At 36.8% G+C, this 18,790-nt stretch overlaps 2 protein-coding genes and 1 non-coding gene across 6 annotated transcripts; 1 reads left to right on the top strand and 2 right to left on the bottom strand.

Annotated features, from left to right (window-relative positions):
- Window positions 1-45: 45 nt before the first annotated feature.
- LOC122282678 (protein SYS1 homolog) lies at window positions 46-11,490 on the bottom strand. Of its 3 annotated transcripts, XM_043094660.1 has the most exons (4): window positions 10,500-11,490; window positions 9,218-9,444; window positions 383-419; window positions 46-337 (listed from the first exon to the last, which is right to left on the bottom strand). In XM_043094660.1, exons 1-4 carry the CDS (start codon window positions 10,835-10,837, stop codon window positions 274-276), a joined length of 666 nt encoding a protein of 221 aa, XP_042950594.1. In that variant the 5' UTR covers window positions 10,838-11,490; the 3' UTR covers window positions 46-273. The 3 variants fall into 3 exon arrangements, with proteins under 3 accessions (XP_042950594.1, XP_042950585.1, XP_042950601.1); XM_043094651.1 differs by having other exon boundaries at window positions 46-419; XM_043094667.1 differs by lacking the exons at window positions 46-337; window positions 383-419 and adding an exon at window positions 7,105-7,661 and having other exon boundaries at window positions 10,500-11,488.
- Window positions 11,491-13,324: 1,834 nt separating this feature from the next.
- Window positions 13,325-13,398, top strand: TRNAR-UCG. The gene has a single exon. It is a non-coding gene; the product is annotated as a tRNA-Arg (tRNA).
- A 600-nt stretch (window positions 13,399-13,998) lies between these two features.
- Window positions 13,999-18,599, bottom strand: LOC122282633 (MAR-binding filament-like protein 1-1). 2 transcript variants are annotated; one of them, XM_043094579.1, is made up of 4 exons: window positions 18,211-18,599; window positions 16,597-16,640; window positions 16,346-16,486; window positions 13,999-16,054 (listed from the first exon to the last, which is right to left on the bottom strand). In XM_043094579.1, exons 1-4 carry the CDS (start codon window positions 18,488-18,490, stop codon window positions 14,345-14,347), a joined length of 2,175 nt encoding a protein of 724 aa, XP_042950513.1. In that variant the 5' UTR covers window positions 18,491-18,599; the 3' UTR covers window positions 13,999-14,344. The 2 variants fall into 2 exon arrangements, with proteins under 2 accessions (XP_042950513.1, XP_042950520.1); XM_043094586.1 differs by having other exon boundaries at window positions 16,346-16,483.
- Window positions 18,600-18,790: the final 191 nt, after the last annotated feature.

Genomic DNA, 18,790 nt, shown 5'->3' with positions numbered 1-18,790 from the left:
GAAGAGAAAACTTGATTTGGAAATTAAGGTTGAAGAAGATATATCTGACTTAGTAACTCTTAAAAAGAGAAAATTTGATATAAAAATTATGTCCAAAGAAATTGATTCCATGAATGGTGTGCAGCAGGAGTATTCCATTATCTTCAAATGGAGATCATTGAGGAACAAAGGAATAAGGCCTTTTCTCGCACATAGTTTTGACTGTGGTTACATATTTTGGATATTTTGAAATTGTTTTGACCATGGTGACATATTTTGGGTCTTTTTGTAATGCTATTGCACCAGAAATTTTGTACTGCTGGTGGTGGTTGTTGTGGAGCTGCTGTGGAGATGCCATTTTGCTGCTGTGGAGATGCCATTTTTACTACTGTGGAGATGCCATTTTGCTGCTGTGGAGCTGTCGTGAAGCTGCTGTGGAGCTGCCAAGTCCAACTTTGTGGATTAAACAAAATTTTATGTAGCTCAAGTTGTGTTAAAATCAACTTTGTGGATTTTCTATTAAGTTGATTTTAATACATGAGAAAAATTTAATCTGTATGGAATTTCTTTTTAGTTGGAAAATGAATTTGTATGGCATACATTTTGCAAACGCTAAATTTTTATGGAGTAGAATTTATGAAGTTGTAAATTTGTATGAAATTAAAAACCAGATTGTATGAAATTAGAAATCACATTGTATGTGTGGGTTTTTCTATGAGTGTTGCTGAGTTGGTGGATGGTTTATTGAATTTATTGGACTTGGTAGTAGAATTTGACTTGAATTTATTGGACCATCCAGATTTATAGGAAAAAAAATATATAATAATATTTTTTTATTATTTGGTTAAAAAATACATAATCCAATATAGGGATTTTTCTTCCTATGTAAAATCAATATTTAAAAAATGTAATTTTGCATATGAAGATGCATATACCATTGCCAATGCTCTTATAATCTAAAAAAACCTATTGATTTCAAACTTTGAGCTACTACGAAATAATGCATGACCCAAAGAATATATAGTTGAATTCAAAGTTCAAAGCCCTGTTTGATTTTAAGAGGTCTAAACTTACATGCATTCTTATCAATTGGAGAGAGAGAGAGAGAGAGAGAGAGAGAGAGAAGAGAGCTCCAATGGTCACAAAAAGTTTATTAAATGAAGAATCTACAAGCTTATAGAAAAAGAAAAAAGAAATTATTAGTTTTGAGCAAAAACCAAGAAACAAGCTACTAGTGGCAAGACATGATTTGTTTTTTGGTAGGAACTAAGAAACAAGTATCTCAATCCAGCAATATGGTGAACTAACCCTATTAAACAAGTCTCAATACATATGTTTGAGAAAAAAAATTTTGGATGTAACCTCATTTTTCTCTTTGTACAGCATCTACATGCAAGTATGTAACCTCTCCTCGCACCGGAGCTGATTTCCCTCTCCCTCACTGAATCTTTTCCCTCTTCATATCCTTTCTTTTCTTTTCTCCCTATTTCTCTCTATTTTCCTGCTCTGTTTCTAATGGGAGATAGGTATTTTACGGTGGAATAAAAAACGTTCATTCTCTCTAAGATAGGTGACAACAGATTATGTATCACTGAGAGAAATAGACGTGTGACTCTATTCCTTCTTATCAATGGGGTGTCGACTTTATGGGTGGTGAAAATGGTGGTGGAAGTTATTGATTCTCGTCGGCGTGAAGGTTTTTTCGAAAAGTTGAGGGTGGGTAACGGGTTCCTCACCTTGCAACATCACATAAATTCATGGGCTATTATCTACACTTGGAGAAGTTTCTCAATGACAAAAGAAGGGGCTCTTTGATAGTACTTGAAGGTGCTAAGGGTAGTGGTTGAGAAAGGTTTGCTTACCACCTCAAACAGGTGGCTAATTTCATGAAGGTACACTTAGAGGATGGTTTGCGTCAGGGTAGGGGGTCTGGCCATGGGCTGGATTCAGGGAGGATAGCCACTTACGCCTCGATCTTGGTTGGTTCCTCAGCATAATGCAACTCTGCCATGGCTGGTTCCTCGAAGGGCAATGGAAGTAATGGTCCTTGCCTCGTGGTCGGGGGGGTCCTCTGATGAAGGTTCAGAGGTGGAGGAAATGGAAGGCATACTTTGGGCTGTCAGAGCTTAACTTTATGGGGTTTTAGAAGAAGTTTTCATTTTGATGAATAAAGTTGATATGGGGTTGAGTATGGTGATGGGATTGGGCAGTGTACCTACGGCTACTTCAACCTTACCTGTTGTAAATGATGGAAAGATAGCATCGTTAAAGCCATTGGATGTAGATGGGCTAGTATTGAATTTAAGGACTCCCATGAGTCCTCTTCTTGCACGGGTCATGAGCCCTCATTCATGGGCCAGGAGCTCTCAATTACGGGTTGTGAGCCCTCTCACGGGCCAAGCCCTATGTTAGGCCCATTAGCACTAAATGGCAAGCCAAACATAATCTTGAGCAATCCGTAGGCCAAGCCCTCACTCACGGGCCAAGCTCCTCCACGCTAATGGTTGCTCTGGCCACTCCGCCGTCGGTACAGATCGTGCCGATGGTCACCGACGAGCACTCTGACATCCGTAGGGAGTAATTGTTGGCTTCCCATGAGTAGCTCAGTCGCGTGAAGGCCTCGAGGTTGGAGGAGTTTGATGTCATTGGCTATTCCCATGCCTCTGGCAACCCGCCGAAGTCTCAGAATGCGCCATTGGAGGCCAACGACCTTTCCAACAGTTGTAGGGAGCAACCGATGGCCTCCCATTACAAGCTTGGACGCAAGAAGGCCTCGGGGTTGGCGAAGTTTGACGTCGCCGATTGTTCCCAAGCCAAGGGAAAATGTAGGCTTAGCAACGTAGGGGTGGCATCCCCTTCTGGGCCAGTTATAGAGGAAGCTTTTGTACTCCTTCAGCCATTTTTAGGTCTCTCAAAGACTATTTCAAGAGTCTTGTGCACAACGATGGAAGAGGATGACGAGTCTTCTTTGGATGGGGGAATCTCGGATGATGGGTCATCTTATGGGTCAGATTTACAACTAGTATGCAAGGAGCGAGGTCCTAATACTCAGTTAATTGTCCCAAGTGAACCTAGGGATGTGCCTAGCCCTCTTTGTTCGATGCCACCAGCGACTTCATGGGCTGATTTACAATCAGATTGAGCACTGCAGAAGGTTCACGATATGCGTCATTGCATGGGGATGTCTTGTGATGGTTTTGAGGACCAGCTGCAAGCTCTACTCATTGCCATAAGAGCATGTCAACCTTTACTCGTCAGATCGGCAATTAAGAAGGATAGAGAGCTTAAGAGACTGGTCTACTCTATAAACTATGTTGTACGAGATGGTAGTGCTAGCAGGGGGTGACACAAGGATAGGGTGAATCTTGGTGATCCATGAAGCCTAAGATTTTTTCTTAGAATGTTCGGGGATTAAATGACCAGAGTAAGCACCTTAGAGCGAAGAATTTATTACAAGAATGGAAGGCAAATATTATTTGTTTGCAGGAGACGAAACTAAAGACCATCGACAAGCACATCATCAAAAGTTTGTAGAATTGTTCTTATGTAGGATGGACCACCCTCGCTTCCAATGGTGCTTCAAGGGATATTCTGGTGATATGGGACAAGCAAGCAATTAACTCTGTAGAGGAATGCGTCGGTGAATTTTTGGTAGCATGTTCTTTCTCAAATGTGGAAGATGGTTTGGATGGGGGTTTGTAGGCGTATACAGGCCTAACGATGACAGTAGTATGAAACTTCTTTGGGACGAGATTATTGCTATGTGCAGTTGGTGGGATGTTCCGTGGTGTATCGAGGGCGACTTCAACATCACTCGATTTTCGAAAACCGAGTGAGCGGTCGGGGGTTTCTAGTACGGGATTAGCCATGATTGATTTCTCAACTCTTCTATTTAAGTTAGACTTGGTAAACCTTCCTTTAGCAAGGGAGATTTCACTTGGTCAAAAGGAAAGGCCTCATCGAGGTTGGATAAGTTTATTGTTTCTCCTTCTTGGGAGGCCCACTTCCCCAACTTATGCCAAAAACGACTCCCTCAACTTTGTTATGATCATTTTCCCCTTTTACTAGGTAGTGAGAGTCTTCATGAGGGTCGAAGATACTTTAAGTTCGAGAATATGTGTTTGAAGATAGATGGGTTCTTAGAAAAAGTCATAACGTGGTGAGCCTCTTATCAGCTCACGGGCACTCCTAGTTTTGTATTAGCCAGGAAGCTAAAAGTTTTGAAAAATGATCTGAGAAAATGAAATTTGGAAATCTTTGGGCACACTAATGACCAGCGGGACAAACTCTTTTTGGACCTGCAGAAACTTGAGGAAAAAGAGGCGGAAATGACTCTATCGACTGATGATAGGGCAAGGAAAGTGATTGTAGTTGCTAAACTAAAAAAAATTACTCTTATGGAGGAGATCTCGTGGAGACAAAAATCTCAGGCCCTTTGGTTGAAGGAAGGGGATAGGGGTACTAAGTTCTTTCATAGAATTGCAAACTCTCATCGAAAAAACAACACCATAAAGGTCCTTTATGCGAAGGGTAGGGTTTTATTGGGTAGAGATGCTATTAAGGATCACATTATCCACTTTTATGATAAGCTTTTGACAAAATAATACCTTTGGAGACTCAAGGTAGACAATCTAGTTTTCGATTCTATTGACCATACAACTGCGGCTTAGTTGGAAAGGCCTTTCGAAGAAGGCGAGGTGCTTGGCGTGCTAAAAGGTATGGTCAAAGACAAAACACCAAGTCCAGATATATTTCCAATGGCTTTTTTTAAGCTTGTTGGGACATTATCAAGGAGGATTTAATGAAGGTTTTTATTGAATTTCACTCTTTTATGAAATTTGAGAAGAGCTTTAATGTCTCTTTCATCGCTCTTATCCCCAAGAGAGCAAGGTCGGTGGAAGTGCATGATTTATGTCCCATAAGTTTGGTGAGTGTGGTTTATAAGATCATCTCTAAAGTCCAAGTGAAGAGGTTAAGTGAAGTCATGGGAAAGATCTTGAAATCCCAAAATGCCTTTGTGAAAGATAGACAAATACTAGACTCGTTCTTCATCGCCAACGAATGTCTAGAGAGTAGAGTCAAAACTGACATTCCACGTATTTTGTGTAAATTGGATATGGAAAATGCATTTAATCATGTGAACTAGGATTTCTTGTAGTATATACTTGGTAGATACAACTTTGGGGAAAGATGGTGTTAAAGGATAAAGCATTGCGTTACAACCGTCATATTTTTCTGTCTTGGTCAATGGCACTCTCAAAGGCTTTTTCAGCAGTTCTCGTGGTTTGAGACAAGAGGATCCACTATCTCTATTTTTATTCATTCTAGTCATAGATGTGCTGAGTAGAATGTTGGACGGGGTGGTGGATAGGGATTTCATCTCGGGCACCTCACATGGAAGCTTGATAGTCTCACATCTTCTTTTCGCTGATGATACGCTAATTTTTTGTGACCTGGACCTAGATCAGATCCACTCTCTAAGAGCACTTTTACTTTGCTTTAAAACTGTATCTGGCCTTAAAGTGAATTTATCAAAGTCGAAAGTTGTTCTTATTGGTTCGATTACTAACTTAAGTGAAGTGACTGTCATCTTGGGTTGCAAGGTTTCATCCTTGCCGATGAAGCACCTTGGATTCCCTTTGGAGGCCCCTCATAAATCCAAGGCAATGTGAGAATGAATTGTTGAAAAAATTGAATGCAAGTTAGCGGGTTGGAGGAGAATTTACTTGTCCAAGGGCAAGAGAATTACACTTATCAAAAGTACGTTATCTAATCTCCTAATGTACTTCCTTTCTTTATTTCTTGTGCTTACATGGGTGGCAAATAGACTGGAGAAGAATTTTCGTGATTTCTTGTGGAGAGGGTTAAAGGATGTAAAAAAATCTCATCTGATTAAATGTAATGAAGTATGCGCCCATTTGTCTTGCAGTGGGTTGGGCGTGAAAAAATTGAGAACCTTCAACAAGGTACTTCTTGGCAAATGGTTATGGCGTTATCATCAAGAGAGAGACGCTCTTTAAAGGGATATTTTAGATGTCAAATATGGGAGCGTTTGGGGATGTTAGTGCTCTAAGGAAGTAAGAAGGGCTTATGGTACGAGAGTTTGGAAACTTATCTTATTCGAAATGGTTGGGATGATTTTCTCGACAACTGCAGGCTTGAGGTGGGAAGGGGCACGCAAATTAGGTTTTGGCATTATCTGTGGTGTGGGAATATTGCTTTGAAAAACGATTTCCCCTCTTTTCAGGATTGCGTCAAATTAGAGTTCCTCGATGGCTGATAATATATGCAGTCCTATTGATTCCATTCATTGTTCGTGAGATTTACTAGAGCTGTTCAGGATTGGAAGGTGGAAGACATCGCTGATTTCTATAGCGTGTTATATGCACTAAAACCAAGGGCAGGAGCGGAGCATAGATTACTCTGGACACATACAAGGAACAAGAAATTTTCAGTTCAATCCTACTACAAGGCCTTGACTATTCACACTTTTAATGTCTTTCCTTGTAAGAGCATTTGGAGGAGCAATGTTCCCCCTCAAGGTTGCTTTCTTCAGCTGGCTGGCATCTCATGGTAAAATACTAACTATTGCCAAGCTAAGAAAGCACAGACTCTACATAATGAATTGGTAATTCATGTGCAAACAAAACAATGAATCAGCAAATCACATTCTTCTTCATTGCGAAGTAGTTAACGACGATGTATTATGGGATGAAATCTTCACTAGGCTTGACATCGCATGAGCTATGCCTAGAAAGGTGATAGATTTGTTGTCTTGTTGGCGAGGGATTCAGAGCAATCGTCAGATTGCAGCTGTATAGAAGATGGTGCCTTTATGTTTAATGTGGTGCACATGGAATGAAAGAAATAGGGAATGCTCTCCAAATGGTTTTAGGGCTTTTTTCTTTCACACATTGTTGCTTTGGGCCTCTTCTATTGTTTTGTATGGAGCGAGTCTTAATGACTTTTACACTACTTTCCGTAGCACGTAGTTTGTAATTAGGCTCTTTCCTATATACCTCTTGTGTACTCGGATTTTGCCTATTTACGTGGATTAATAAAATCTTTTTTACCTATAAAAAAAAAAAAAACACAAGTCTCAATAACAATTATAAAATGCAAATCTGGCAACTCATATCATCTTATGGAATAAAAACCAAATAAACTAAGCATCACATTTCAAAACTAACTATTAAGTATTAGGTTGCGTTTGGTTAGCCAACCCAACTCAACTCATCTAATCATTACAACTTTTTTAACTTCTAACACAAAATATAATAAATAATTCAACTTTTTTAAATTCTAATTCAATTTTTTCAAATCTCAAAATAATAATAATATTAATAAATAATATTTTAAACTTTCATCTCAACTCAACCCAGTATCCAATGCACAATGCATACCTAGTCACATTTTTTTCACCCCCTTCCCAACATTTCAACACCATCTCAAACTCTTTTGGTCATCTTTTGAAACAGCCACCAGCATAAGAAAGAATGCAGGGTTAAGGAAATTTCTTCTTCTTTTTCTTCTGTTTTTTTTCCCCCTCTCTAATCACATATAAGATTCACTATTTCATAAGCTTGATCCAGGAGATCTTCAATGATATTGATTCTATTGAACAGCATCCCAGCACAGAATATTTGTTCTTGCCTATCCAGTTTGTCTTACCAGTCAAACATCTGCGTGGACATAGTTTCAAATTTATTCCGCTTATAGTCCAATGTAAGTAACTCGTGTAATTCTTTCAAATACTTGAAACTTAATCCAGTATTCTAATGTAACTCATGCAATTCTTTCAAACACTTGAAACTTAATCCAGTATTCTATGTCAATCAAATGAGCTTTGACTCAACAGCATCCCAAACGAGACAGTTATTGCAAAGAAAACTGTAAACTAAAAGTTATTGCAAGCTCAGTCAATATCACATAGCTTCTATAAATATGCAATAAAAAAATGATGCTTCAACTGCCAATCCAGCATCCACTAAGGGGCAATAAAAAGGGGGAAAAAGAATCATAAATAGGCACTTAGAAAAAGCGGAGTTTCACATCAAACAACCAAATCCTCACATAAAAAGAACACATAGAAACCCCAGGACGTAAATACAGAAGTCCAAATTGAACTTATCTAAAAGACGGATTTTCATTCCTTTTTTTTTTTAGAAAGAGGGAGAGAGAGTTCAAATGGGTTCTAATTCCAATGGTCTTATGTTAAAAAAGAGAAATTTAATTTCTAATGCTACAAACCTGTTTCCTTTGAAGGCAAATGGAATAATGAACCTGATTATTAATGTGTCATTGTCCATATAGAATTGATCATTCTGGGGCCATAAAGGTTGATGTATCCATTTACAGAATACATAGAATTTCAGTTCAATAGTTCTTGGTTTTATCAATATCCCAAACTATTATTGCTAATAAAAATGATCTCGTGTTTAGAGGCTTATGAAGAACTAGGGGCTTATAAAAATCCTACACATAACACAGGAGACACAGTAACTTCCACTGAGAGGTAAAATAATAAAGTAATAAGTAAATTTTGGAACTCAAGAATGTCAGACGCAAGGACCCAATCATGCAGAAAAAGTCCAAATTTCACTGCCCTATCATTAATCTGACGTATAAAAAACTGTTGACCAACAACTTTTTGTTGCATGCGAAGGGATCCATAACCATACTACATTATCAAATTATAGCATACCATTATTTAATAACATACACGAACACAATTGAAGGTTGAAAAAATTTATTTATTTTTTTACAAGTAATTTAAGGTTGAAACAATTAGACAGGCATCACGAGAAAAGGGGGAAATGAAGAAGTTAAACAGCTTCATTCTCTTCAACAACCATGTGTTTGAGAATGTCCTGGATAATGTTGGGGTTATAAAAATTATGAAAGAGCATCACCTTTGTCAATAAAGATAAACAGAAATCATTTGAATTGCACATGCAAACATTAATCATTAATTTATTATCATGCACAAAATGATATGCAAACGCAACAGAGAATAAAACAGCTAAACAGCATAACATGCAACATATGAAATTGAATACCAGAACAACATAAAAATAACAGAACGCTCAATTCATCAACTCAAAAGTGTGGACAGGCAGCCACTGTTTCATAGTGAACCGTGAAACAGGAAAATATTTAACATAAAACTCTTTCAGCTGAAACACACACGGAAACAGAATTTATAGTTACAATTAGTGCACAAAAGAAAACTACTTACTTGAACGGTATCGTGTAATGGGAATCTCACGCAGTTCCCGTCTAATGCACAGATATTCACCTAGCAAAGCCATCACTGCAATTCCAGTACCATGCAGAACCCACCATGTCATCGAGGAAGGCCAACCTCCATACACAATGCATATGAAGAGATGGATGACGTACACAGTGGCTGAGAAATCTAAGCACTTTTTGGCCCTCTCAATCAGATAGAGCATATATCCAGCTCTGCATAAACAAGAAAGGCTAAAGTCAACAAGAGAAAACTACTTTCTTAGTTAAATACAAAGATTATACACGTTTGCAAACTCTAACTATGCTTTGTAAAGTTCCCTTTTGTGTCTTTGAGATTCATTTCATAATCATCTTTGGCAGGTAAAGCTAAGATCTACAATACAAATGCAGAAACAAAAACATAGGGAATTTCCCCAGAAAACAAGAGGAACAGCCTGTAGGTTTAGCATTACCTTGAAAAAAAAAAATCACTAACTCCGTTTCAACAATGGTTCCAAAACAATGGTTCCAATTTGTAACTCATGTTAAAGGGATCTCATGTTTTATGCCTCAGACTGCATAATTGACTTAGTTTTAAAAGACTAGCAAAACCATCATAATTAGCACCGGTAAAAGCTTTAACACAATAAAGAAATTAAACCAGCCCATATAAATACAACTTTGATCATCATTTACCCTTATTAATACCATTTTCATTCACGACAAGATCCGACTACAAACCAGTTAAAGTATGTCCACCCAAATATGGAGACAATATGGATGAAAGCGAATTCGAGCACACCTCTACTGCTGATATGAGAGAAAGAGATGCTAACAAAATAAACATACCTATTTGAGGATGTTTAACTGGGAGATTACAAGAAAAAATAGAAGCATAACACATACTAAAGAAAGGATAAGTTAAAGCCAACTTCCATGGTTTAAAAAAGGGTAAAAAAATCTGAACTCTGAACCAATAAAATGTGACTGAGTTGAAGGCAAACAAAGATTGGCAGAGGACGAAAAGAACGTGTGTGAAAACGGTGATAGATAACATGAGAGAATAGGAATCAACAATGATATGGTGGAGATTTAGTGGAATAACCAAAACAAAGTCATCTACTTCATTGCAATCAATAAAGACTTAGTAAAGCATCATCACTAACGACTCACACAAAACATAAGGAGTGCTGAATGGAAATTGAATCTAACACTTGTGTTCAAGCCAAATACATCAAAAGCAAAGCATCTAAGAAATGAAACTGCGAAAAAAGAAGTGGAATTCTTACCCTGCAAGCGAGCTGAACAGAAACGAAGCAATGACACAGCACCCAGTTACTGTAGAGGTAGTTATAGTTGCATAATCAAAGAAATACACGAGGCTCATCCGTGGCACACGAGTTCCAACAAATATTGTCATGAATACTCCAAGAGTGAGATAGTAAAAGCACTGGAGACAAACAATTTGGCCAACAATGAGCCAAGGGTCCCATACCACTGTACCATAGAACATGACTGAGACAACCAACCGAATCCCCAAGAACAATTTTTTTTTCCTTCTCCAAAGAATCCAAAATCCAATTCCTTGAAAATCTCCAATCCTCAAATCCTCAAAGTAATCGAACATATACCCTTTAAACCTACAATTCTGAACCACGAACTATTTTCCAAATAAAACTCGATTCTTGAATAACAAAATTCGAAACCAAATAAATAAGATTCCAATATAAATCCTAATTCCTCACCCTATACTTACGTTCCAGGCGCTCAAAATCATTCCCATGTACCTTATGGATTCGGATCTGAAATCGGCCTAAATCGAAAAATGTAAGCAGTTGCCGAAGCAAGCCCTAGTTTTCTTGCAGTTGGAGGAAGAAAAAATCAAATTTGCATGAACTTAATAAAAACAAGTTAAGGAAATTCAGACGATACGACAATTACTTAAAACTAAATAGAGAGGAAAACGGAGTAGATCGAGATAAAAAGTCGATCGAGAGGAAGCTGAGCCTTTGAGACCGATGAGACAGTGCGAGAACAAAGAGCATCTTGGAGTCTTTCTCTCTCTCTCTCCCTCTCTCTCTCTCTCGGGGTGAGGAGTCCGGACGCGCGTCGAGAAGTTCTTAAAGACGAATAATTCTCTCTTCCCTTGTTCTGTAAGGGAACTCCGGAAGTTTTTGTTAGTACTCGAAGCTTTTTCCCTTGTTCTATAAGGGAACTTCTTTTTTGAACTCTCCAACTTTTGGGCGAAGAATCTTGATGGGAATGATTGTATTCTTCTCTCACTCTGTCAATCTATTTGGTTGATAAATATTCTTAATTTATTTTGTCTTTATTTTATTTCATTTAATTATTATAAATCTCTTAAATTTTTATATAAAATATAATAAATAATTTAATTTTTTTAAATCTTAAAATAATAATAATATTAAAAAATAATATTTTATTTAATTTTTTAATTTTTATTCAAAATTATTTCATTTCATCTCACTATCCAAATAATATTTTATTATATTATGTTAATAAATACGTATTCTCATATATATGATGCATTTCGACCATGAAAATTTACTTGAAATAAATTTCTCTCGTTAACTATATAAAAAAAAAAATCTCTCTTCCCTTTTTCCCTTCTCTTTGATTCTGTTTTATTTATGCAAATATAATTTCATAACCACACCAAATCAAATTTAAAGAATAATAATAATAATAATCCTATTTGCTTTTAATATATATCATTTATTTTTAAATATAAAAAATATTTAGACAAGTTTGACTACTTTTCAAAAAAGGTAAGACCTATAAAATATATTTTTATAGCATATATAATAACACTAGATACAATTCTATTATATATAAGTTCCACATACCCGCTTGAAAAAAAAATAAGATATATTATTAAAAATTTAATGTTTTATATAGGTCTTAAATTTATCAAATTTTTTTCAAGGTGGGTGTACGCATATCATAAAACTGTAAATATCATTTTTTATGTATATATATATTTGCTATTATGTCAAATAATAGTTGGTGAATTACAAGTCAAATGCTGAAGTTCCCAAACCTCCTTTTATTTTACCTTCACTTGATTACAAAGAGTAGATGTAGTTATGATGAACCCGAGTTAGTAAAAGTATATGTTATTTTGCAAAGCAAATAAATGAAAAACTTAGGATGAATATGAGATGGGTATATAATAATTACTTGTTTTTTTTGTGAATTTATTTTGGTCTTGCTGTATTTGTCAATGTTGTTAAACACTAATAATCAGACACCATGAAAGGAAATATTTGCTTTTTTTTTTTTTAATTTTTCTAGAAATTTTTTTAGGAGCATACATTCTCGAATTGGGAATCCAATCTCAGTCATGCAGATTGTCTCACCAGTGACCACCATTAGGAAATGATACTCCATCCACAATTTCTACCGATAAAGTGTACCAATATTCTCTTTGTTATTTTTAAGATTTGTGTTTGTTTATATTATAATATTCTATTTTTTTTATTTTTGGTATTCTTTCTTTAAAAAAAAATTACACTATTGATACCGACTATCGATGTCTCTAGCACCACCCCATCACCATTAGACCCGTAAGTCATTGGCATATCCAACCTCAATCTTAGGGCAAATTTAATTTTAAATTTTGTAACTTTTTCATATAATCATTATAATTTATAACTTTTCTAAATAAAAACAAAAAATAATACAACTTTTTTCAAATTTCAAAATAAAACTAATATTAAAAAACTATATTCAAATAATTTTTTTACTTTACAATATTTGTATTCAAATTTGTTCTCTCATTTTTTCGAAACCCTATTTTACTACTATTCACAAGTATACTAACATATTCTCTAAATATTCAAACAGGCAAACTCAACCTTAAGCTTAAATCATTTGGACATGTGTAGTCCCTTTGTTTTATACAAATTCTAATAGAATCATTAGGAAAACAAAATTTTGAACTCTTAAATGAGATGTTTATCAAGGTTTGGATGGTCATTTAGCTTCCTGATTCAGGATGTTCTTGTTGTAGCAACTATGTAATGAATAATGGAAGCATGCAGTTATGAAATTAGTTATAAGTTATAATTATTAACACGAAGGATACTCAAAAGACCGCATAGCGCAGTGGATTAGCGCGTTCGACTTCGGATCAAAAGGTCGTGGGTTCGACTCCCACTGTGGTCGGCTCTGGGGTGTCCGTCTAGGAATCTTTTTACCCAATTTGTATCCCTTCAATCAGTGATAACTTCTGATTTAAATTTTATGTCATTAAGCACGAGGCAATCTACCTTTACAATTTTTTTCTTCCAGTAGTCAGTCAAGAAAGTAAAAGGGGGAGAGGGGGTGAACTTGCATAAAGAACCCCTTCAATCAGTGATAACTTCTGATTTAAATTTTATGTCATTAAGCACGAGGCAATCTACCTTTACAATTTTTTTCTTCCAGTAGTCAGTCAAGAAAGTAAAAGGGGGAGAGGGGGTGAACTTGCATAAAGAACCAGAATTGGCTTTATATTCCCTCGGAGACTATCTAGACAGAAAAAAAAAAGAAAGAAAAAAAAGCAAGAAAATATACAAAGATCAGAGAAGCCGATGTTGCAACTCTTATAACCTTCGGTTGGAAATGGAGATTCCATTAAAAAACGATGCTCACAAAAGTATGGGGTTAAAAAATAACAAACTTATTCGACTGAGTTGGAGCTTAAGAGAATCGTGCATGTGATGAAGCAAATGGTCAACATTAGAATTGCTTAGTGATAAATGCTTCCAGGAATGCTCAAACCCATAAAAGAACAGAAAAATTGATACAACATTCCCCCAGAGAAAATTTCCAGGAATTGATACTGTACAGTAACAAACATGCAATTGAAACAAAACCCGCCAATGAGTATCCTCGCAATTGCATACATAGGTGCTTAATGATTTTCATACCTCACTGTCGTCATAGATTTGTACAACATGATAATTTCGCTTATAAGGAGAGAGAGCTCAAGAACAACTCGCTTATAAGGATACACGCGCATTTGACCATAAAGTGGGGGTAGTAGATTACCATAATCAAGATAGCTCACTAGCTTATTGAGAACTAGCCTGGGGCTAGTAGATTACCATAATCAAGATAGCTCACTAGCTTATTGAGAACTAGCCTTTCTCCTCCTACCATTTCTCCTTGCAGTAACAGGGACATTGCCTTCAACTTCACCTTGTTGTGGTTGCTGATTATTTACAATAGCGTTTGACGAATTTATTTTACTCCTTAGCCGTAATATTTCACCCTTGGCAGATGCTAATTCCTCCTCCAGTTTGTTTGCTCGCTTCTCCAAACTCTCCCTTTCCTTGCCAAGTCTCATAATGAGGTTATGGGCATCTTCCATGTTTTCTTGGGCTTCTTTGGATGCATTCTTTTGCTCGGTAAGAGAATTGTAAAGCACCTCCTTTTCATCTTCAAGGTCAGAGATCCGGGAATTTGCCTTCTCTATATCTCTAGAAAGACTTAGAGCCTTTCGGTTCAGCTCATCATGTGATTTGGTAGCCTCTTCCAGGTCTGTTTCAAGAGATTTCCGGGCCTCTTTGTCCTTCAACATTTGTTTCTCCAAAGTTTGGAGTTCTTTATTCAATGAAGAAACTACATTTTTTTCTTCTTTTAAATCATTGGCTGTAGTTTCTGCCCTTTTATAAACATCAACCAGTTCCTTCTGTAGGCTATCACCATTTTCCACCACACCTGCCAGTTCTTGGGACACAATTTGCAGCTCCTCCTCTCTTTTCTTCAGAAGTTCCTTCACTGATGTAAGCTCCATGGCCACCATTTCACTGCTTAGTTTTGCCTCGTCAAGGCCCTTTTGCAGTGATTCCCTGACTTCAGAAAACTCAGCCTGAACCTTGGATATCTCACCTTCAAGCCCTCTGCACAGATCCATGGAGCACTCCAGTTGATTTGTCAGATCAGACACCTCATTTATGGATTTTTCAAGACTTTCCTTAGTCACGTGGAGTTCATGTTTCAGATGCTTTACATTGTTCAATTCTCTATCCAACATTTCCCTTAAATTATCCCGTTCCTGTGTCAAATCAGAAATTACTGCTTGGTTTCCACTGATTTCGTTCATAGCAAGCTCAAGCTTTTCCTTTAGCTGCAGAAGTTCCGCTTCTTTTTCTCCCAAAAGCTTAGAATCCAAAGCTGCCTTCTTCCCAGAAGATGACTTTAGATCGATGTATTCCTCCTGAATCAAATCCAATTTCTTCTTAGAATCATCCCTCTCAAAATTTAAAGAACTCACTCTTCTATTTAACTCATCCATCATAGAATTTCTCAATTCTAGTTCCTTCTGATTTTTTAGGCATTCAACCTCCAATCTTTGGATTTCTGAATGTGCTTTAGCTAGTTCATCCTTAGTTTGCTTGTTGGTAAAATTCAAGTTGTTCAACTCTAGTTCCTTTTCAGCAAGAGAAGTGCTAAGACTTTGAACATTATCTTCTTTCTCCTTGAGCCCTAAACTGAGCAAATTAATCCTTTCTTGCATTACGTCACTTGAGTCAAGCTTTTCCTGCAAATCCTCTTCAAGTGCCTTTTTATCATCCCTAGCCTTTGAAACGCTGGTTTCAAGACACTGAATTTGAAATTTAAGCTCCTGAATTAATCTTCTCTCATTTTTCAACTGCTGTCCCAAGCCTGTAATTACACTGTTTGCTGAATTTAGTTGGTTCAATAAGGACTGCTGCTCCTCCTTTGCCTTTCTGAGTTGCTTGGTTCGTTCTGCCTGTTCATTCAGTAGCTTTGCGTCAAAGTGTCTCTCCAATGAAACAATGGCAGCTTCTTTTTCTTTCAGTTGGGACTTCATCTGTGCAACTCAACCAGTGTGTATATAAATTAAAATCCAATAAACAACCAAAAATAGAGTCTCATAACATAAATAAATAAAGCAAAAAAACAAGTAGGGATTCTTGCAATTTTTCACATATTTTTTCTCATATGGAGAAACTAAAAATACTGCATATTCACGAACCAGGGGGTGGAGGGAACCAAAAACCAAAAGAACCCCTTCAGAAGGGGTAGTCTAGAATGCTCAAAGGTGCCTGAGTCATATCAGCTTAAAAGAAGAGATTGATCGTGAAGGTCATTAGTGGCTTACAGATTCTATTGCTGCATTAGTAGCTGTCTTTTCTCTCAGACCCAATGCATAGAAAGCACCAAGCACACCAGAACTAATTATACCAATTCCATTTAGGAGAGACGGGAATGGATTTGGTGGAGCATCTCTTTGAAGTGCCTGCTGTCCATAAAAGCTACTTATTGAGAACTTCAAGTTTCAAAGTCACAAACATATAGACAAACCTAATTTTCAAATCTGGACTCATTTGTGAGCCTAGCAAAGATTCAGACCTCAGCTTCTTGGTTCTCCTCTGGTTCCTTTAGCTCCCTTTCTTCTGAAATAAGTCATAAATGGAGGAGGTTGAAATTTAGTACAAACAACTACAACCGTTATTAGGAAGAAAGACTAGTTCATGATAGAAAAAATGATCCAAGGGGAGAAGCACAAGATCATAATCCTCATAAGAGACATACAACATATAGAACTTGACAGAGCCCATGAAATATTTTAACCAAAAATGACAAGGGATGAGCAAAATGACGTACGGACTGTGAGCCAGAATAGGCAAAAGCAGGTTTCTGTGGCTCTGTCAAATAAATACTTCACATCACTACGCCTATTGTTTTGATGATATCTTAGGGTGATAGGAAGACCACAAACAAAGAAGATCAAATCCCCCAAATGCTTGATAACACTGAATCAAACAAACCATTACTATAGGCATAATTATTGTCAATCTACGCTGGCAAGTAGCAGAAAACATTTATTTTCAGATCCTTAGGTGGAAAAATGTCCTTCAAGCCTTATTAATTAAGGAAGTACAAACTGTTTGACCAAAAAAATACTATGTTTGGGGCTTGTGCTTGTCACTTATTTCTGCGCTCTTGTTCAGACAAGTTGATACAGATTACAGGATACATGTTTATGACTAATACTTGCTCTAATCTATATAACCAAGCATTTTCTAGAATTCTCACCAAAATTACTAAAATAGAGACTTTTCTGTAAGAAACGTCATCACTAGCCTGGTCAGGAACATGCATTGCTGCATTTACGCTTAACTTGAAATCATTTGTTTCTGGAAATAGTTACTTCCTAGGTGATCTAATGTCATGCTCACCCACCGCTAGGGAAGTATCTAAATCTCATCAAATCATCAGTTCAGTTAGATGAATGTAGTTCGTCTACAAGTTGGGAAGACCAGAAGGAGAAAATGCATACTTCTAATTGCAGGGCTTAAAGAGAAGTTTTGAAACATATACGAGGGACAGCCAACTTTAAGCCAGGAATGCATACCACGACATATTAAGAAGAAGCAAAGAAAAAGGCAAAGGTTTCTCGCCGCAATATTGTCTCCCAAATGGAATATATATATATATATATATTTTTATATATAAGAAAAAGAGAAAGGAAAAAAATGGAATATATAATAGCAACACTAACTATTCCGTCCAATCTACATTTTAAGCTTTGGCATCGCTCTCTTGCTCGATAACTCATTGAAGTCTCATCACTTCCCATGATATTGTTTTATAAAATTTTATTCAGGAACTAGAGAAAGGCTTTCTAGAGCCATAACACGGTACAAGGTACTTGAGTCTCAATGAAAATTTCCGAGAAAGATTCCTATCCAGTAACAACCAACAAGAACTATAGGGATGTTCAAAACGAAGTTTCTGTTTTCAGCTCTCTATAAATTGACGATGGCCATTGCTTTTCATACCCAAATTCGAAGACCAAAATCGCCAAAGAATTCATTCCCCCCCCCCCCCCCCCCCCCAAAACCACAAAAAATAAAATAAAATAATTTATTCATGATAGCAATTGCTTTTACGGGGCAAAAAGACAGAAGATAAATCAACACGTAAATCTGAAAGTAAACAGAGTCTTGATTTTCAACTTACCTGCTCCCAAACGTTCAAGAGCTCTGGCCGTGAGTTGCAACAAAGGAAGAACTGAAATACCCACAAACAGAATCGCCCTCCGCTTGCGGTGGACGCCGTCGTTTGGGTCCCCATGGTGCAGACAGGCCATTGGAGCAAAATTCCTTTTCTTGGTCTCTGCATTTCTAGCGCAAGAATAGAAGAAAGTGGACTGAGGAAAAGAAGAAGAAGAAGAAGGAAAGCGAGATTGGCAGAGCGGGGAAGAGTGTGAACAGCAAGAGCTCCCTGTCAAGAAGCCCATCGATTTTTGAGTGTGACTGGCAATTTAGCTTCTTCTTGCTCTCTCTCTTTTAGTTCCAATCGCGAAGTAACCTAAACTATCCAAATTTTTGCAACCACGAAAAGTTATCAATACGGTTATAATTATCATTATTTATGGGAGCAAGTTAAGAACTTCCTTTTTTTTTAAAAATATATATATATATTATACCATCTAGAAAATAAATATAAATTACTAAAAGGGGCATAAAAAAGTTAATACCTTCTTAAAATTGATTTATACAAAATTAATATCTTATAAAAATAATATTATTTTAGAAAA

This window comes from Carya illinoinensis, chromosome 1 (assembly GCF_018687715.1).
Source record: "Carya illinoinensis cultivar Pawnee chromosome 1, C.illinoinensisPawnee_v1, whole genome shotgun sequence".
Taxonomy (NCBI): Eukaryota; Viridiplantae; Streptophyta; class Magnoliopsida; order Fagales; family Juglandaceae; genus Carya; species Carya illinoinensis.
The sequence above is the reverse complement of the archived record's forward strand: the minus strand, read 5'-3'. Positions and strand labels throughout refer to the sequence as shown.